The sequence below is a fragment of the Acomys russatus genome, chromosome 17, assembly GCF_903995435.1.
Source record: "Acomys russatus chromosome 17, mAcoRus1.1, whole genome shotgun sequence".
In the NCBI taxonomy this organism is placed as follows: Eukaryota; Metazoa; Chordata; class Mammalia; order Rodentia; family Muridae; genus Acomys; species Acomys russatus.
Window position 1 is genome coordinate 54454897 of NC_067153.1, and position 22194 is coordinate 54477090.

General features: G+C 39.6%; 1 protein-coding gene across 1 annotated transcript in view; it reads left to right on the top strand.

The window, feature by feature from the left end:
- Positions 1-22194, top strand: part of Cntn1 (contactin 1) — a 137949-nt gene that overhangs the window by 104093 nt on the left and 11662 nt on the right. The window contains exons 23-25 of the mRNA XM_051159379.1: positions 495-681; positions 4003-4115; positions 4746-4902. Of these exons, the coding sequence (XP_051015336.1) occupies positions 495-681; positions 4003-4115; positions 4746-4902 (457 nt within the window). The remainder of the gene's footprint in view (positions 1-494; positions 682-4002; positions 4116-4745; positions 4903-22194) is intronic.

Below are 22194 nucleotides of genomic sequence, written 5' to 3' on the forward strand. Positions count from 1 at the left end.
CTAATATTGTATGTGTACATACATCTGAAAGGATTTTGTTAGAAGAAAAGCATTTGGCAGCGCACTCTAGACCACATAATGAAATTTGTGTTAAATGACATATACTTCTACCAAACTATGGAAAGCACATAATGAATTCAAACCCTGTACGCATAAATAAAACAATAAATTAGGATTGAAATCGTTGTCACAAATATTTCCCAGAAGATCACCTTCATATTTTGGAATTAAATCTTATGCACCCTCCCTGCCTCCCTTCTCTCTCATCAACACAAGGTTCCACCAGTCAGCAAAGTGTGAATTTCATTTAATTGTACTACTTTTAGTTAGCTATCACTATTCAGAGGCCCACAGGAGGGCAAATGTCCCATTATGTGGCACTGAAAATATGGCGACACCAAACCAGTGAAGCAAAGGCCCATGGCGATGAACTTTTCCCACCAACCAAGAGCTGAATCACAGTGAACTATATCCCTCGCCTTGGCTATTTGCAGATTCGGTACTGGGCGGCCCATGACAAGGAAGCAGCTGCGCACAGAGTCCAAGTCACCAGCCAGGAGTACTCAGCCAGGCTAGAGAACCTGCTGCCGGACACCCAGTACTTCATTGAAGTGGGAGCCTGCAACAGTGCTGGCTGCGGACCTTCAAGTGACTTGATCGAGACCTTCACCAAAAAAGCCCGTAAGTTTTATTCTATACACGCAAAAAGCTAATACTTGATTTAAGTAAGATCCCTATTGAAGGCTGCCTGGCAACCAGTGCTAGCCGCAGGATTCACATCCTGAGACGGGGAGGGGCATCGGTGAGTGTAAAGACGTCCACCACCTGTTGATGGCTAAGCAAGTGGCCCCCCCCGAATAGCTTGGTCTGTTTTTATTTATACAATTACAATCCTTCTTATCTGAGCAGTGATATTATTGGTTGTTTAATTTAAAGAAACCATAAAATCAGTACTACATAATCCCCATCATAACAAAAGCCCCCAATATTTCCCCTTCCTCCTCCCCCCACCCCCGTTCGGCTGGGTTAATCACCCCTCAACCCTCATTTGCACTACAAAGCACAGTTCTGGCAAATCAAAAATAAATGTCGAGCTAGGTGTGTCCTGTGAATATGAGCGCATACCCAGCTGGCAGCCAATGCGGTCAGACAGTGATGCAAGGTGGGAGACAGGTTAACCCTTTGTGGGTATAATCCCAGTTATCAAATAGCATTCTTCTGTCACGATACTTTTTTTTAAGTGCAGTCAAATATATCTGTCAATTTCTGATACCATCTTTCTAAGAACCATTTTTAAAATAACTGTTGATCAGACATAGCTTCCCCATTTTTTAATGTTTTTTGATCTGGCATAGCTTCCCTATTTTTTTTTTTTTAAAGTCTCTGTTCATAAAGCATGGCTTCCTCAAAACAGTTTTGCAAGCAGGACCCATTGCTCTTCACAACTGCCACAGGCTGACTCAGTGTGACTGTAGCTGTTTCTACAGGAACATGATTACATGTCCCAATATACTCAGGGTTAATGGTCACATCTGGAGGCTTGCTAGGGGCAGAGAGAGGAGAGGAGTATTGAGAAAAACCGAATCATCCACAGCATTTTTAGCCTATGTGATTATGGCCGTGCCTGTGACCAACGAAGTGAAAGTAAACATTGCTGTGAAAGCGGACAGCATAGCAAAGGCAAGGAGAGCTGTGGCACATGCAATCCGGGTAATAAGCCCAAGGTCACTAAATTTCGCCAAGGGGAAAGGGGTTCCCATGGGTCTTGCTACAGTGGCGCCCCATCAGTGAAGCACTCGTATGCTCATTCCCTGCAGATGCTGCATGGCCACTACCGGTAGGCACCTATGAAAAAAAAAAAATGTCCCACCTCGCTGTTTCCCCACCTTTGGCTTTTAGTGTCACATCCTTTGAGTACCTTTGAGTGTCCTCAGCTATGGACAGTAAGGGTGAACTGACAAGCACGCTCTTATACATTTTTATTCTGCTTCCCAGTAACTTTATTGATACCCTCCTTCAAACTGCAGACCGTCAAAAAAACCAACTGGTCTACCTTCTGCGTCTATTAATTACAATTTCTCATACGGATGCATTGGTAGCATAATAAAATCAAAATATGCTCATTTTCCTATGCTTTATTTATGAATAAATATATACAAATAAATATCATTGCACGGTATAGATACAAGGTAAATCTTCTAGGACTGCGGCTGCTCTCTGTCCTCTTTGTTCATATGACAGGGTGATCTGTTCTGCTCAGATCCGGGCATTCTCATCTCTCCAGGTTCACTTTGACATTTCTCTTCTCAAGCCCGGTTGGATGTGGATACAAAAGAACACTTGCATGCAAGGCTCTTTACAAATCCTTTACATTTACAAATATATCTAAGGATGATTGCCCCTGGGGTTTGCAAAGTTACGGAAATCGGTAGCGAACATATTGCCTAGTACAATGACAGAAGTAGATGTTATCAGAAATGATTCTGAGCTCTATTCTCCAATACACTAAACTTATGGCAGCAGACAGTTAGCATTCCTACTTAAATCTTGATATTATTATTTTGCAAACAAAGCATTATTTTTCCTTGCTCCTCCCACTAGTTTATAAAATGTGTTTTGTCCAGAATAGTATTATGTAGAAAAGATACAGAAGAGACCACACCAGACCTTAAAACTCACACTAAAGCCACATTAAATATGTGTGCTTATGTCCCAAGGACAATAAAATAAATGAACTGATAAAACTGAAAGTTATTTGTGTGAACCAAACCTGTCCTTGATTTAGAAGTGATGCCCTGAAAACTAAAGTGTAAATGATGCGAAGGACCAGTTTTGTGATAAGCCGGGAGGGAGAAGGCTGTTTTGGGGCAGAGAAAATAAGCTGCAGAATTTGGAATACTTAACTTTGGAAACACCAGTATGACCAAACCATGGCTCTAAGGTGACGAGGAGAGAGTGTGTTGAAGTCAAAATATGAAGTACTTTGTGAATCATCATTAAAAGTTGATATACTTTCTGAGTGTAATAATAACCTGTTTTTAAGTCAGAGAGATACCTAATTTTGCTATTTTAGACCATCATTCTGACTTTCATGCAAACAAAAGGCAGTGACAATTAGCATAAAGGCAGAAGGGCCCGGTCTGGTTTTGAGAAAAGAGTCATTGGCAGCTAGTGTGAAGTGGTGGTGTAGAGAGATGTGTTTGAACACATTAGCAACTTGGGTGCTGGCAGTAAATGAAAAAGAAGAGCAAATAGATGTCTGCTTGAGTAATGAGAAACATACACGTGTCGTTTTCAAAAGGTAGGAAAAAATCCTCCTAAGAGGCAGATTTGAGGGAATAGTACCAATGGATTTATCCTTATTAAATTACATCTAGACAGCAGATATCCAATAGACAGGAAGGTCAAAACGTATTCAGAGGACGGCTGACAGATTAGGGCTGGAGACTGATGTGGAGTATTTAAATGCCTGTGGAGATTCACAGGTAGAGCAGAGAGATACATGCAGAATTAAATCTGAAACCCTTCCAGCACCTAGAAATTGGCCAGAAAGCACAGAGTTAGCTCACAGTGATTAATGGGGGAGAAAACAACAAAGGTAGGAGAGTCCTGATAAGACATAGGGGGGTTAAGAAAAATGAGAGATCCAGAAAAATGTCAACTCTAAAAAGGTTCCAAAGGTCTCAAGCCAGAAAAGGCTATGCGAAATGGCATCAGGTCGGTCAAGATTGGTTTGAAGAGACGAGAAGATAAAAGAAATAAGATGAGAATAAAGACAATTGAATTTCCTGCCCCACAAACCACTGGGAGCATTAAGTGAACTCGCGAATGTACAGTGCCAGGCTGAGCACAGTGCCAAGCATATGAAACAATCCTCAGAATCAGGCTGTTGTTGCTGACAGTACCACTTTCATCAGCATCATGAACACACATGCGATGTCGATGTTTTCAGAACTGACGTTGAGTCCGGTGACCACTGTTACCTGTTTCTTCCTCCTACAGCTCCTAGCCAGCCACCAAGGATCATCAGTTCCGTGAGGTCTGGCTCCCGTTACATCATCACGTGGGATCACGTTGTTGCATTATCAAATGAATCTACAGTCACAGGATACAAGGTAAATAAGAAGCGCTAGCTTCATTCCTGCTAACATTGATGGGTGTGGCTTCAGCTATTAGAAAAACCCATCTGGCTTTCTTGCTCCACCCACATGACAGTAGTCGGAAGAGAGTCTCATGAAAGAAATCTCTAGGTAAAAGAACGTCTTTAGAAGGATTTTAGGAAAATTATGGCAGGCGGGTAAGATAAATAGAATACCTGCTTTAAAGAATAGAGCTCTCAGGATAATCCTTGCTTAACCAGGAGACAGAATGCATCGGTTCGTGTACGTCTGGGAGTGCTGGTTAGAGTATTCCCTCCCCACCTCACTGTGAAATAAAGAAAAAGTTTCTTTCCATGGACCCAATATACCCCATGCTATTGCACTGGGATTAGCTACGTCAGCTTGAGGAATAATGTGGAAGAGGCTTAAAACCAAGAGAGCACTTCCTTAGGTCACTTCAAAATGTGACGAGGACGACAAGAGCCAACAGTACTCGGAAATCAAAACAGCACAAATGTTCCCTCAAATTTTGAATGTGCTTATTTTTGTGAACCAGAGAGTAAGTATTGTGTACTGAATGCTTAACATCGGACATTGGCTCAGAGTGGTGACGTCATTAACTCTTCGTAACTCGGGACTCCTCAGATACTCTACAGACCTGACGGTCAGCACGACGGCAAGTTGTTCTCAACCCATAAACACTCCATAGAAGTCCCGATCCCCAGAGACGGAGAGTATGTTGTTGAGGTTCGAGCACACAGTGACGGCGGTGATGGAGTAGTGTCTCAAGTCAAAATTTCAGGTAAGCCATCACCTAAGTACGGCTTCGGTTAAGTCCTCTGTGGGTTCCCAAGCCCTAGGTGCGGCTTCTCGAGCGGGAAGGTAGAACTAGCACTCACAGCATCAGCATTTTCTTAAGCAAATACAAATCAAATACCCTGCATGCCGCAGGACTTGAAGATCCGTTTCCCACGAATGGAAAAAGTAAATCTGTAACACAGTACTGACTTGTCAGTTATGATTTAGTTGTCAAAGCACCATTAAGATCACCTAAAATGAACGTGTCTCAGGACCCAACATGTATCATGGAAATTGCTAAAGGTGTTTCCAAGACTGCGGTTATAATACATTATTTAAATACTGTGTTTTCACCTAGAATATGTTTTGATAAAATATCTTAAAATGAACACCACATTTAAAATATAAGGCATTAAAGGCAAAAAGAATAATACTAAGCAATTATCTAAGAATATTCAAATTTTCTTTTATATTTCAAAAGAAAATCTACTGATCTATTTTAAGTATTCTTCTGACTTATTTTTGTCTTTTCCACATATGTTAATACAGTAATCAGAAAAGGCAGTAGACTATTTCTTCTTTCCAGTGACTCTTGCTTTGTGCTTTAACCCATGCATGACTTTTTGCAGATGTTTGTCCTCACAGGCCTGCTCAATCTCTAACTTGTACTTGAGACAGTGATCCCCTTTCTGTATACCAAACTTACAGTATTTTATTATTTGCATAATTTTTAATATTTTTCTTACCGCCTCTTCATTCATATTACATGGAACTAAAATCAATGGGAACATAAGAATTTAATCAGAGAAGACAGAGTAATGAAGTACTAAGCCAATGATAACAATAATTGATTAAGAAAAGAGATTCATAGCTAGATATTAAACCAACAAAAGATGATTTAACACAATGACAAGATCTCAACAGCATTAACTCTAGCTCCCCCCATGAGCCAAGTTCACCTCACCCTTCTCATATCACATGCACCCCTTTTTCAAAAAGAAAGTTGTGGGAGAGTGCATTAAATTTTTCATCTTACTTATTGTGCAGTTTTAAAATATTAGAACCTATAGAATGCTAAGGAAATTAGGGAGTATCTGGATCACAACGGCCTCGAGCGATGAGATCTGTATCGCCCGCTCCCAGCTTCTCTTTGTGGACGTGTAATTTTGTTTGTGAAGCTTCCATTGAGTAGATCAGGCTATGCTAATCTTCCTCAGTTGTCCCAGTATCACTGAAGATTTTATAAACTTTAGTTAGGCATACAAATAGCATCTTTTAAAACACTCTTCTACTATAAATAATAGATGTTAGCATTTTTAAAAATAACAACTCTTTTATTAGAAGTCTTTGTGTAGGTGAATTTACAGAATTAACCAGGACTTTACTTCTCTTTTGCCCAGCTCCTTTATAAGTTCTTATTCCAGAGCTTTTACTATAGTGAGAGTTTTCTCTTGCATCACTGCACTGTTACTTTCTTTTCAGGAATTATTATTATTATTATTATTTTTGATAAATGAGAATGACATCACATTACTTTCAAAACATTCATTAAATTATGAGTTTTGATGACAGTCAACATTGTATTTTTCTTTTCTTTTCTTGGGTGAACTATAACCTGGTTCAAGGATTCAAAGCTAGCAGTTTGTGTTTAGAGACAGTGTAGTCATGAGTGTGACAAAGGGATGGCAGCAGGTGGCAGCTAGTGATGGGTGGGAAAATGTTCTACTTGTGACTTCCCAAGGGGAGGAGCTTGCCTGGCAGTTTCTGATGGTCTCTGTGGGGAAAAATAGCCTCACCATTAACCTCAGGCTCCGATGTGATTTCACCAATGTTGAGGTAAAGACTTTGCATGGTAACATAACATTGTAAATGATTCATAGCCTATGACGCAGTGGATGTAATCTCTAGACACTGGTAACATTAAACTATAGTAAAATAATTGGGGAGTAATATATTGAATATTTGCTACCTTTGTTTCAATATTTTTAGGATAACTAATATATTTTATGCAACTTCACATTTCATAATGGTGAGTTTAAAAAGTACTTTTAATTTTGTTAAGAATTTACCGGTTGACCAGGTGTGGTGGCACACGCCTGTAATCCCAGCACTCGGGAGGCAGAGGTAGCCAGATCTCTGTGAGTTTGAGGCCAGCCTGATCTACAAAGGGAGTCTAGGACACAGCCAAGGCTAACACAGGGAGACCTTGTCTCAAAAAGCCAAAAAAAAAAGAATTTACCACTTGGCTCTTAGGAGGTAGAATGAATCCATTTACACATACGACCATGACAATTAGATATTCCAGTGTGCATGCTTTGTATAAAGACAAACCATTTGTTTGTAGAAAACTGAAAGCATGCCCTGCATTACATTTGTCAACTAAAGACCAGATTTTATTTTTAGAATTTCCATTACTTATCTCAATTTAATCACAATTGTTCAAAGACAGGGAATCAACACATCCTAAAGGTAGAGGTTTGAGAAATAGCACCACTCTAGAATGTTCTTGTTTATGTTTGTATTTCCCTTTAGGTTGTTAAAATCAATTATCGTGATCACGGTTTATCCAAGAGTGTGTAATGTCTAGGCCTTCTTGCATGTTTAAAGAGCATTAATACTTTCTTTGGTTTCAGTTTTTGTCTGACACCTGTAGGGAGAGACTTAGTGAATTTCCTAATAATAGATCCCACAAGTGTGCTGTCCCTCAATTAGACAAATTAAAAAAAAAAAAAAAAAAAAAAAAAAAAAAAAAAAAAGACAGTGTGGCAGTCACAGCTCATGCCCACATAATGTGCTAAGGTTCTATATACCTCCCCCAACTCAGACACGCACACATACAGACACACAGACACACATACACACACACACACACACATACACGCACACACACACACACACACACACACCACTCTATTGACACTCCAGGGACTTGACTTCAGCTGCTATGCCTGTTAGCTATCTGTTTTAGTTAGGATTTCTATTGCTGTGATGAAACACCATGACCAAAAGCAAGTTGGGAAGGAAAGGATTTATTTAGCTTACAGTCTCCACATCACTGATAATCATCAAAGGACGTCAGGGCAGGAACCTGAAGGCAGGAGATGATGCAGAGGCCATGGACAGGTGCTGCTGGTTCACTTCCCATGGCTTGCTCAGCCTGCTTCCTTATACAATCCAGGACCACCAGCCCAGGAGTAACACCACCCAAATTGGGCTGAACCCTCCCCCATCGATCACCAATTATGAAAATGCCCTATAGGCTTGCCGACAGCCTGATTTTATGGAAACATTTTCTCGATTGGAGTTCTCCCATCTTAGTTGAGTCTAGCTAGTGTCAAGTGGACATAAAACTATCCAGCTCACCATTCTCCAAAACCAGTTGAGGGGTCTTTTCAGATATATTCAGGTCATGTGGATCTGCTCTTAGGTGCCATAGAATAAGCCTCTAAATTTCATACCATGGCCCACAGTGGTATGAAATCTGTGCTGTCATCCTCGCTACTCCATTGACTTCAATTTTGGCTACAGTGATGTTATTTCTACCTTGGGGCATTTGTGCTCCCTGCCTCTGCCTGGAGTTCTTTGGATCTCGCATGGCAGGAACATTCTTGTTATTTGTGTTTGTGCTCGAATGCCAGTGCCTCAGAACAGCCTTATGTATCAACCAATTTTATACAGCTACCTGCTTAGAGTAATTCTTCATCACTCACAGTATTTTTCTTCTGAAATTCTTCATCATAGATAGATCACTCACAGTATTTTTCTCCTGAAAATTTATGACAACTTAAAATTATCTCTTCATTATATAACTCACACACAATTGTCGTCCTTGTATTTATGACAATTTTAAATTGTCCTATTTATTAATTCATGCTTCTTTATTGCCTGTCTCATCCTTTTTTGAATCTAAGTTCCATAGGGTATGCCTTGTCTGCTTTATTTGCTCGTTGAGTTTCTAGCACCTGGAGGAATGTTTGGCATACATCAGGATTTTGATGAATACCCTTTCTGTTAATTAATGATTTTTACATAGAAAATAAAAGCCTTGTGCACCCCAAGCCTGTAGTTTAGTTCTCTACACGCGGACAAATTTCCCCCAAAAGACACATACTTTGTATTCTGCCATGTATAAATTCACCATCTTAATTCATATGAAGGTCAAGGCATTCTCTTAGATGTTCCTTGAAATTAGTACTAGCTATATAATACATAATTCAGCCTCTCCTTGACAGGAGCATAGTCTCGTGCTATGAGGAGTTATACCTTATTAAATGTTTCTCGTTTACATCAAGGCAAACAAAACACCCCCATGATCTCATCACCTTTGGTATAATACACTCTTCTCTGTCTCGAAAACCTGTCACTGCTACACTTCATTCTCAATTAGGATTGGAAAGCTTCCATTTTATAAATGTTTGAGTCAGTAGGGTAATGGAGATGGTGTGTGTTCACTAACCCTATTACACTGTTGGTTAACAATGGCCCTCTCTCGATATATAAACCACAGAAAGCCATCTATAAAATGACTTATGTCTAAGCTACATATTTTAAGCCTTGATTTTCATTTTTAGTTTTAAACAGGCCATCTTAGCTCAGAGAAGGATGTCTTTCAGGGGAATTTTAGACTTCACTGCTTCCCAAGGGTGAGAAGTAAAGAGCTGAAAACTTTAAGGTGAGAGAAACGGGATCAGATTTCCTCACTTGGAAAATCATACTGTGGATTCTTAAGTACTTAGCATGCAAGGAGATATTTAGAAGTAAGGTACAGAAGTATAATCTAAGAAAATAGTAATAAGACTACAGGCAAAGAATTATTCAAAGCCGATGTCTGGACCAGAAAGAGTTGTGGTGAAGTCCAAGCTTGATTTTTGAAAGAGTGGGGACTTTTATGTGCATTTGATTCGAAAGCACCGTATATGCATTTTGTTGACTTTATGTCTTCTAATAAATGAGCAATAAATCAGAAATCCAATTATTAGTAATAAATTCCAATGTTGCTAGAAAGGACATAAACATTTAATATATTATGTTGGGTAACTCTCAGCTATTAAGTTAAATGCTAGAGCCAAAGCCACTGGCTCTACACTGTAATGGGAAACATATTTTCCCTTTTAACTGCTGTCTCGTCTTTCCAGTAGAAGAAAAGTCAGTGAGAGCACTGTGCAGGAGCTTTGGATTTTTAACCCCTTCATTACCGTGCGTTCTTTCCCTGTGCCTAAGTACTGCAGTATAAAATTGACAAAATATCAGTTAAAGGTGGAGACTTGATCCATACAGTGAATTTAAAATACATATTTTCTATATTCACTTTTTTCATTTGATACAAGCTTTACTGTATAGCCTGACAGGTTCAGAATTCACTATGTACAGTAGATTGACCTCAAATTCACAACGATTTTCTTGCCTCTACCACCCGAGAGCTTAGATTTATGGCAAATATCCCTGTATACTTCTCAAAATGTGCCCCATGTGGGTATTTTCATCTTTTTGTGGTTGTTGTTGAATTATATGATCTGTTTTACTGACTTTTTTTCATTTGTTTGATCTTTAGATAGATCATCATGTCAGCCAGGCTGTTCTTGAAATTACTGGGTAGCTGAGGGTGGACTTGAACTCCAACCTTTCTATTTCCATCTCTCACTGAGGTGTGCACCACCATCCCCATATGTGCACACAAACATGCACACACACACACACATATACACACACACATATATACATTTTCAAAACTCTAATTTATTCTGAGCTTCTACTTTTGTGCTAAGGGTAGAGGAAGAATGTAATATAGATGCTGGCTCTAAATTGGTTTTATCTGCTTCCTTAATTACAGGATGCTATGTAGTTCAATGACTTTAAAAACTGCGACTTTGTAACTTCCCACTACCATCACAATGGTTCGTTATTTAGCAATAATGTGACATTCAAATTATTTTATTGGATGTCCATTGACACTATTTAATAAATTTTATTAATTTATATTTATAAATATGTATTTATAAATAGGCCCAGCCATAAATGATTCCAGAATGTATCTCTACAACCATTATGAAATAGCCAAAACGTTGTATCATTTTCCTTTTTGTGTGAAAGCTAAATGAAAGTTCAAGAAGATTAATACTCTGGTGTGTGTGTGTGTGTGTGTGTGTATGTGTTGAAAACCAGCTTCCACTTAAGTTAACTCTGAAATAAGATCCCCTTATTACCAATAAACCATCAATAGTATCCCAAAGCTTTTTCCTTTTGGACAGCCTTGTACTAAACTCCTGGTTTTGTGTCACAAGCACAAAAGTGGCAGGGAATTGCTCTGGATAAAGCAACTAGATTAGACTTCAAGAGGCAATCCATGGCCACACTTGATGGCCATAAGGTGACCCAGCCAAGTTCCTCAGGCCTAGGAGCCCCATGTTCCTAACTTGCACTGGAGAAGCTTTGAGGCAGTTCTTTCTAGCTGCACCATCTTGTCTTCTCCTCAGACCACAGACAGGAAGAATGCTTTAACTAACCGGGGTTTTTTTCTGAGTTCCCCTGAAGGCTTCTAACAGCTTCAAGGGAGTTCACAGAGTCTCAATGTTTTCTTTGGCTTATTTACTTAGACTTTGACAGGATTTGGTTGAAATGTCCTCAATGAAATATATTGTAAGAACAGGAGGTCAGATTAAAAAATAATCTTCCAAGATTGACTTAACTAAAACGGGTTTTGTTTATGAGGTTCAACCTAAGTCTCTGGAATGACAGCTTAGTATTACATACAGACAAAATGTCCCTGGGAAAACTAAAGCCTTCACTTTTAGCAGACTCCTGTACTACTGTGGTTCTGCATGAGGTGATTTGTTTATAACAAATAAATTATTGCCTCCGAGAGTCTCCAGTACACTAGGCATTCTGCCTTTCTATTGGTTATAATGGTGCCAAGCCCTCCAAAAGATTGGGAGAAAAATAATAACTTAACTAACAAATCCAATCCAACTTACAGGATAAAATTGATTGTTTGTGTGAAAAGAGGTATTGCTGATATTGGAGGAACAATTGGATCCAGATTTCAAGAACGAGATTTATTCTAAGATCTAAAGGACCGAACCTCAAGAGTGAGCATGGCTGTAATGGGAGAAGGAAGGGTAGGGAATTTCCATCATGGTCAGGAAACTAGCAAGAGATCGCTGTGACTATTGTATTGTGAGGTCGCCTCGACGTGAGGGATGAGGATGGAGCTACAAGAAAGGCAATGATGCAAATGGACTGGATTCCATCTAAATCTTCTGCCACTCTCTGAAAACAGGAGCCTGAAGGTGATACTCGATTCAAACTTGAGTTCAGGTTTGATGGGAACAGTAGACATGAAAACCTATTATATTTAGGAGTTTGCTTGGGAGAAAACCCAAAGAGTAGTTTTCCATGGTTTGATAAGAAGTATGAAGTGGAATTTCCTGATTTTGAGGATTTATATAAAGCAGCAGAATCAAACGCTGAACTGAGCAGCACAAGCTCACCCTAAGAGAAAGCTGACTCCTGAGGATACATGGTTGGAGGCAGTCAGGAGGTTATGCAGGCTGTCCCCGGTGTGCTTGATGGACATCACAGAGGAGATAGGTGAAGAAAAGGGTATCACACAAATCAAAAAAACAAAATCCATCAGAGAACCAGCTACAGAGTTATATAACTTCACGTTCAGTGTATTATGAAATTAAAATACAAAAACTGAGACAGCAGATGTTTGTTGGCAGATGGTATTGTTAATGGAATAAATGAAGGAAAACACAGACTCATTACTTCTAGCTAAAGAACAATGTTCGAGAAACACCTGCAACCTGTAGAATATTTTTCATAGACAGAAAAACTCAAAACTCCTTGCAATTCCTTGGCTTTTTCCTGGAGGGATCAATGTCTCAAAAATATAGTCAAGGAGCAAGTTTTGACCTCTTTTTCCACTTATGAGGCCTCAGCTTCACTCAGATTGCTCTGTCTGTGGTTTCCAAGGCCTGCGGCAAAGTCAGGAATTACCTTTTATGTGCAGAAGCTGACAAATCCCCAAGAAAAAAGCCAGTATTGTTTCTCAAAGTTCCATCTTAAAATTAAGTACACTTCCCTTAAAGAGCCTCTCAAAAAACCTCTACCAGGATATGCAGAACTGAGTCACATATCTATCCCTATACATGTCCAGTGACATTTCCAAAGTTTCTCAAAGTGAGCAATTTCATTTCCCATCTGAGAATGGTAAAATCTGTTTCGACATGTAAACATTTCAACAACAACAAAATGATAAGTGGGCCAGCAAAGAGCCACGCAAAGGATTCTTGATTAATGCTAAAAGTTGGGCAGTGGAAACAAGGTCAGGAGCAGCTTCATAAAGCCACAGAAGAGAAGGGCGATCAGTTATAGAAAGCCATTTTTTTTCAAAAGCAAAATATTTTTCTCCTTTTTTCATTAATTGTTTTATTTATACACTTTATATCTTGATCACAGCCTACGCCCACCTTCTATCTTCCCAGTCCCACTCTCACACTCCTTTCTGCCATTTTCTTCTACCCTTGTCCTCAAAGAAGAGGGAGGGCATGGGTACCAACCCACCCTGGACAGCAAGACTCAGTGCATCCTCTCCTATTGAGGCCTGAGAATGCAGCCCAGCTAGAGGAAAGGGATCCAGTGGCAGGCAACAGAATCAGAGACAGCCCCTGCTCCCATTGTTAGTGACCCACATGTTGACCAACCTGTACATCTGCTATATGTGTAAGGGATCTAGGTCCAGCCCGTGCATGCTATTTTGTTGGTGGTTTGGTCTTCTCTGTGAGCCCTCCATAGGCCCAAGATAGTTTCCTCTGTAAGTCTTCTTGAGGTATCCTTGACCCCTCTGGCTCCCTCAATCCTTCCTCATATTCTTCCACAAGACTCCCCAAGCTCCGCCTATTGTTTGGATGTGGATCTCTGCTTCTGTTAATATCAGCTGCTGGATGAAGCCTTATAGAAGACAGAACTCTGACCCAAAGTTTGTGGCCATGAGTTTATTAATAATACATATATAAATGCATACATATATATACCAATATATTCCTACCATTGTTAAATATCATATATAATGCCTGTTATAAATAAGACTATTACATATCCTTGACATATAACCATTGTTAAAAATTATATATATTATATCAGAATATTCTATCTCTACCAATGTTAAAGATTATTTAAGTCAAGTATATACGAATACTTAAAGAATGGTTTAAATCATTATTTCAGTGTAGAAGTTATAAATGTCTTTGTCCTGTTTTGTCTTTTACATTAGACATTGCCATAACGCTAAATTTTACATTTTATGTCATCCACTATAGTTTGGAAGCTATTCTCGGAAGGTGTACTTTGAAATGAGTTTTGATAAAGAAACTTGCATTGATTGCATTGGATCTAGCATGAGAAGAGACTTCCATGCATTTTTATGGGTTAGAAACTAAAGCAACTTGTTCTTCAAAGATTAGTTTCATCAAAATGTTTTATAAGGGAAGCCATGGTGCCAAGGGACATAACTGCTTCAAGGATGATATTTATTTTTCTACACAGTGAATAACAACAGCATTGAATTTTTGCTAAATAGGAGCCTGCCTTTCTTGCTTTGTATGATGTCTGCTTGCTGAGTTCAGCCAGGTTAAGTCTCAGCCAGGTCCTGTCAGGTTGTAATACTTGGTACCTATAAACTGATCATTGGAGAAAATATAATCTTACACAGTAGTAGATCTTGCATATGTGCCTGTAATATTAGTAGTTAGAATGTGCATTTTCTATGTTAGTATATTAATAATATACAAAACTATAGTAATGTATCTCTACCCAAAGGACTGGAAATAATGTATGTCCCTGTGAATGGATGGTAAGATAGATGTGCGTCCCCTCCAACTGTAGTCTTAGTCTAAAGCTTTATATTGGCCTCCTGAAATCGAGTCAGTACACTACTCCAAAAGTTTCTCTCCCACAAAACCTCACAAGTTTGGTGTAGCTGTCTGAATACAGTATAAAGATAATTGCCTGTGTAGAGAAGGGAAGGTGGGTTTTGGACTTTCTCTTCTGATATTTAGTATTTATAGACTGTAGCAAAATTTTGGAAAGACATTTGTAAGGAGAATTAGTTTGTATCAAGGAAAATAAGGCTCTGAATTTTTCTCATGAATGTAAGGAGAAGCCTTTAATGCTTTTATTAAGAGGAATATAAAACACTTAAAATGAGTAAAGGACAATGTGACAATATGTTTAAATGGTCCATCTGATATTTCATTATTAACAGGCTTTTGTGATTTATGAGAAACATTTAGTTCTTAATGTATTTCCCATATCTGGGTAAGGCTAAATGTGAGATCACTTGATAGATTCCTCACAATATGAGAAGCATACAATGACATCCCAGAGGCTGACCACAACGAAGAAAATGATTTCAAACTTTTTTCCAAAGTTTGAACTGCCCAAATCAGTTGTTCTCCTCCTCCTCCTCCTCCTCCTCCTCCTCCTCCTCCTCCTCCTCCTCCTCCTCCTCCTCCTTCTGCTCCTTCTTCTTCTTCTTGTTCTTTTCAAGACATGGTTTCTCTGTGTAGCCTTGGCTGTCCTGTACTCACTTTGTAGACTAGGCTGACCTCGAACTCACAGCGATCCACCTGCCTCTGCCTCTCAAACACTGGGATTAAAGGCTTGCATCACTACGCCCAGAACCAATTGTCTTTCTTCTGTGTCCTTCAAACCTTCAAAGCCAGGACATATGTTGTGTTCTTACCTCCTATTTCATATTATCTCTGTCTCTCTCTTCCTCTCTCTTTTTCTCGCTCTCTCTTCCTCCTCCTCCTCCATCTTCTTTTCTTCTATTTATTTATTTATTTATTTTTTGAGACAGAGTTTCTCTGTATAGCCTTGGTGATCCTGTACCCCCTTTGTAGACAAGACTAGCCTCTAACGTACAGAGATCCTCCTGGCTCTGCCTCCCAGAGTGCTGGAGTTACACATGTGCACCATTGTACCTGCTTCCTATTTCATTCTTAAGTAAACCTCAAAGCAAAACAACTTGTTAGTCTTACACTATGTGTCCATAAGAAGCATGGACCCCAAAGGTGTTCCTCGGCATCTTGACATAAAGTCTCAGGATACTGACATCTCTGTAGATGGTCTTCTTAGTGCTCTGGCCTCTCAGTGTGTTCATCTTGTCTCTACTAATGATTTAGACTTTTCTCCTTCAACCACTTGTGTTCAGAGCCCGTATGGGTACAACTAGTATGTGAATGAGAATTGGGGAACACCTCAAAACCAAGAGGAGGTAGACATAATACTCACTAATTTTTTTAATTGAGGGTAGAGAGGCAGCTCAGTGGTAAAGAGCACTGGCTTCTCTCTAAGAGGAACCAGGTTCAAGTCTCAGCGCTCAGCCCACATGCAGCTGTAACTCTATTCCCAGGGGATCTAACATCCCTTTCTGGCCTCTACAGGTTCTACATGATACATCCATGCAGACAAATCATCCACATACAAACAAAGCTAATGGCAGGAATAAGAGTGTATATATGAAAAAATGATTCTATGAGAAAATCGAAAGGACCCCAACCTGAGAAAACCAGTTGAAGTGCTATGAGTGAAAACAGCCGAGGGAAATCTCCATCTAAAACTTCCTTTAACTCCTAGAAAACTCAGTGTAGACTACTTCCACCTCTTAGATTTATTTATTTTTGTTTTATGAGTGTTTGCCTACATGTAAGTAAATGTACCACACGTTTGCCTGGTGCCCACTAAGGCCAAAAGAACATGTCATATCTCCTAGAACTGTAGTTACACATGGTTTGAGCAGTTGCGTGAGTGCAAGGAACTTAACGTGGGTCCTCTACAAGAGCAACAAGTGCTCTTCACTGTTGAGCTATCCCTCCAACCAGATGAACTACTTCTATAATATAATTTAAAACCCTTTGTAATCTTTCTGTAAAATAATCCAGTGTCAGGAGGCATTTGGGTGACAAGAGTCCTGAGAACAGCAGTGGCAATAATACATCTGAAATAATAATAAATCTGAAATCTATATGATAGATAACTAGGAGAAGATTATATAAGATAAATAACTAAGAAAATTTTACAAATAAGTAAGGAAAATCATGCCCCCCCCAAAAAAAATAAAACAAGTAAAAGAAGGCTATAAGCACTGTTGGAAATGGCATCAAATAAAACTCTTGGTTCTGATTTGCTGTGTGAGAACTGACTTGTTCAACATCCGCATTGTCATTTCTTAGGGAATTATCCATCACTCCTAGTGACTGGAAAGGAGTAGCCATCCTCTTGCTTTTATAAACTCACACATATGATAAATGCTAAAGTTTTTTCTTGACTCTTACACAAATTTAAAAAGAGCTTGAGATTTCAAGGTCTAGAATTATGAAGCCATAAGAGAGAATGTACCTTTTTAGACAAGAAATAACTCTCCAGAACGCATCACCAGAAGCCAGACTCTACGCTGCTCTGATACAGAGTGGTCAGCTTGCTTTACAGTGTAGATGAAAATATAGATGTAACATCCAGACAACCCAGCCAGTCAATGTTTAGTTTAAGCCCTCAACACCTTGTGCACATCTACTTACAAATTTCTACGTTTTTGAGAAAGTTTTCCTCCTGTGGAAGAACAAGGGTTAAGATCCTTCTGAAAGTTGTAGAGATTCGGTGAACTAAACTTTCTTAGGACCCCATACCTGGGGGGAAAGTAAGAAGCTCTATGGAGCCTTCTGGTAGATAAGTGATTCTGTGTCCCACAGCAAAGCCGCCATCTCACACACGAGTTCATAAGACTCTAGGAAGGAAAATCGTTCTACAACACTATTTCAAGCAAGTGACATACTAGTTTCTCATGGCCCTGAAGCCATGCCTGAATAAAGATGAGAATTGTAGTGCATTTTTCCCAGAGAGAATTTATAGGTAGTCATTTCCCAAAAATCAGGAGTTGAAAGCCAAGAGAACAAGGACTTTTGGTTGCTGCTGTGGCTATATTTAGAATTATCTAAAAAGCCATAATAATTTCCAGCTCTCAAGTCATTATGTTACAGAAGGTGGGATCGCTATATTCTCTGATCATAATAAAATATTTACAAAGCATCTCTGAGAACTAAGCTCAACCCCGGCAGGTTCTCCTTCTATAAACAAAGATAAGAACTCACACTTTAATTACACACTATACCAACAAAATAAAATGACCTCTTGCAAAGTGCCTTGTGCAGTGGACACTAGTAAGTGATAGAAATTAAAGCAGTCAACTGGAAAGATATTTATCAATAGTCCATTCAAAGAATAATTTATGATGCACATCATACTGTGCAAAGAACGAAAAGGAAGTCTGGGAACAGTCCTTCGTCCCTTAACAAGCCCATGAGGCCTATCTGAGACTCAAAAAGCATCTAGGAAACAAAGGTGGGTGTGCTCTGCTGGCCTCTATACCTAAGTTCTAAAGAGGGGTTACCACCCCAGCAATAAGAACACGGCAGTGTCTGCATCTTCTCTTTCACTCTACATTTTACCATTGCGTCTCAAACATGATTGAGCTCAGAAGGGGAGGTAGGAATGGAAAAACACTCTTTGTTTTATGAGCCTGGTGCAGAGAATCACAGCTGAAGCCTTCAGGCTGTCAAACTTTAATTGTGGTTAAGAAAGAATGGCCCTGGTAGCATTTGGATATTTTCCACAAAGTCTCCATTGCCATTATGCAGAATGTTCTAGCAAGCAGCTACTTTCAGAGCCAAATTCATAGCTTGTCTTACAACATGCTCTGATTACTGGGGATGTCAAGCAGAAATCCTGTGTTATTGGCAGAGATTTGGCATATGTTGTGAATAAGCAGATAAGGAAGTCCGTTGATGGTATGCTGTACAGTGGATGAGTAGGACCCTAAGCCTGGAACCCGGGGACCTTGTGTCTTACTCCAGACTCCATAGAGTCTCACTATATACTCACTAAATAAAAATCTTTTTGAGTCAACAAATTAAATTTATAATAATGACTTTTACGGTACATACTAACATTAAAAAAATGATTCTGACAGATGCATATACGTATTCCACTCTACATTTTACAGATCAAAGAGGATAAGAGCCTTGCAAGAGGTCCCATAGTCAGTGAGGGGTGCTAGCATTCAATGGCATCCTCGCTTACCCCCCCAACTTCACACTCCTGCCAAACTGTCACCTTGCTGTTTTAAGATGTAATAAGCCAATTTCCAAAGTCCTCATAATTATAGATTTACCTTGCCAAAGATCCCTATCAGAATTGAAGTTATTAGAGGTTACTTTTGCTCTTCATTGGCAGTCGTTCTGTGGTAACTGCTCTGTCCATTCTGAGAGGAAGTGCAGCCTGGCAGTCTGGCGCTTTCTGGTGGAAGGGACCAAAGTCAATAGCGTGGAATAAATAGCACTGCAGTCTATGCTGCCAGCAAACGACGCACATCTGCCAAAAACACAAACAGCTGTTTTGCTTGGCTTGTAGGTTTCTAATTGCCAAACAAGCAGAAGAGGCAGGATTTGCTAGCAGCTTTCAGTGTTTTCAATAAACCTACCAAAGCCACTCAGTGCTTATATGCCCAAGATCTGGGTGTATACATATAAGCTAAAATCATGTTTGATTGCTATAAGTTTGAAATTTTTAATGACACAATGCTTGATATTCTTGAATATTAGGGTAGTCTTAGAATCAGAGCAGCGTGGCCAGAGTGCTAACCTTTGGACTTCGATGACGGGAGACTGTCATTTTGACATTTCCTCATTCACATCCTAAAGAATTGAAACAACCAAAGATCCCAGCCTTTCAGGACTGTGCCCATGTTTTATGGTTACAAACTAGCTACTGATCGGACAAGGAGTGGGCCGTAAGCTTTTTCTTTTCTACGCACATTAGTGTTTTGCTGTCTCAAAGATACAGAGAGACAAGTTGGTTGCATACACACTAGCATGAAGAACTAGAATGGAAAAACAGAGGGGACGGTGGAGGAGAATCAACAACTACAGAACAATCCTGCTATACCCAAAATTCAAATGTATTTCATTTTCTGATTACGTATATAAATATTTTAATTATGTTGCTAAGAACTCCATATGTGAATGCAGTATATTTTGTTCCTATCTATTGGCCCTACTCCTTCCCTATACAAACTCATCCTGGATTTTCCTTCTATCTGCCACTCTGCTTCCAACTTCATTGTTTTACATTGCTCGTGCCCACTGAGTCCGATTTCTGCTATAGGTGTGGGAACATTCTATGTTTAGTAGGCATGATAGGCCTACTAAAGACCACACCACTAAATTGACCCTTGCTGCCCTACCAGCCAGAACTCTCAAGAGCTCCTGAGCTGGGGGCGGAGTCTCATTAGCTCCTCCCCCCACCCATGCTGGCAGATTGACTGTCCTGATCTGGTGCAAGTCTTATTCGGGAATCCCCAGCAGCTGTCCTTTCATGTTTGTCCTGTTGTGCCCAGGAAACACCATCGCATCCCAATCTTTCCCAGCCTCTAGCTATTCCAATCTTTACATGTTCTTCTGCAATGTTTTCTCTGCCTTCCAGGGCTATGTGTAATATAGGCACCCTTCTTATGGCTGAGCATGCCACAGACATTTATTCTCTGTGCTTTTAACTAGTTGTCAAAAGCAGAGTTTGTGCTTTAACCACTATCCACTGCACAAATAAACTTCTCTGATAGGCCAAGTCTATGATATCTAATCTATGGCTATATTGGGACATATTTAGAGAGCATTTTGAATCTATAGCAAAATAGTATTTGTAAGTTTACCCCTGTTTCCTATGAGCTCCCTAGCCATAGGCTCTTCATTAAGTTTACAGTACCAGACATTTGTTTCCACCTGTGGACTGGGCCTTGAGTAAGAAAGTTCTTGGTTACCCACATCACAAAATTTTCCAGTTTGATTATTATGGTAACTCACTGGGCTCAAATCTGGGTCAGACTGTTGATGGGTTTTTTTTTTTCTCCAAATAGACAGAATACTACCAGGTACTATGAAAGCTAGTCAGCAGAGAGGAAGTGCCCCAATTGGTACCAGCTAGATTTCTCCAAGTCCTGTGATCCAAGTTTGTGGTGCCTTCAGCAATAGAGTCTTAGCATCAGTTTCTGCTGGGCTGAAAGCAATGGTAGTAGTCTGTATTACTTTGTGCATTTCAAGGACCCACAAGACCAAAAACTGCTCAAGAGGCGAGCTGTCTCACACCTGGCAGTGTCCTTTTTATTTGGCAATGTATAGATTCTGTGTGGGGGTAGTTTTATTTCAACTGGTGTGTGTGTGTGTGTGTGTGTGTGTGTGTGTGTGTGTGTGTGTGTGTGTGTTGGTGGTGATGATGGGATAGGTTTCCATATAGCTTTCTCATACACCTTTAATTGTCCCTCCCTCTGACCTCTCCTCTGTTCTTCCCTCCCATCTCCTTCCTACTTAAACCTCTGCCCCTCACCCCATGCATGCCATCATTTCTCTTTTCCCCTGTGTTATACTAGGCCACATCCCCTAAGATCTTTCTTCCTACCCAACAGTAACTGTGAAAGGTGTTTTATAAAACACAGAAAAGTTCTCTGCCTATACAAAAGACCATTCCACTTTTAAATGAAGTAACAATAGACATTTCTGCAGTCCCTCTCTATGCACCTCTGCCTTCTTTACCCAATTCCCTCCTTCCTCCTCACTTATCTTCCCCCTCCTGACTAATTAGAGACCCCCTTTTTTCCTATTCTCTCATCTGATCATGTGTGCCCTGCAATCCCCCCTATTTATTGCACCCCTACCCACTCCCTCTCTGGAAATAGTCCTGTTTTCCTTTACTGGTTTCTGCATTACTATAGGCTATGTGCCAACATCTGTAGGTTGAAAGTTAGGAACCCCAGGTGGAGAAGAGGGGCCTAAACACACATAAACACACTTTGTGTGATGATAATCCAACTTGAAAAAATTAGCAAATACAATGAAAAAAGTTCAAATTAAACAAAGTATTTTAGTTTGACTTTACATTTATTCTGATATGAAAGAATGATTCACAAGATTGATCGTTCGCTCATGTTTAGCATTCACGAGATCTGTGAAAAGCAAAGTTCATAGTAGATACAATGTAAGAACTAGAGGCACTTAGGTGAGAAGTAATATGATAAATGGCTTAGTAAGTATAAACCTCACATATACTGAAAATCCATCAAGAATATATTTTCACATTATCTCACATTTATAATGACTAAATGGCAATTCAATTAGGTCTCTAATTTCTGTTTAGAATGTAGAGAAGAACTGAAGATGCAGAGCCCTTACATAAACTTGAGCCATTA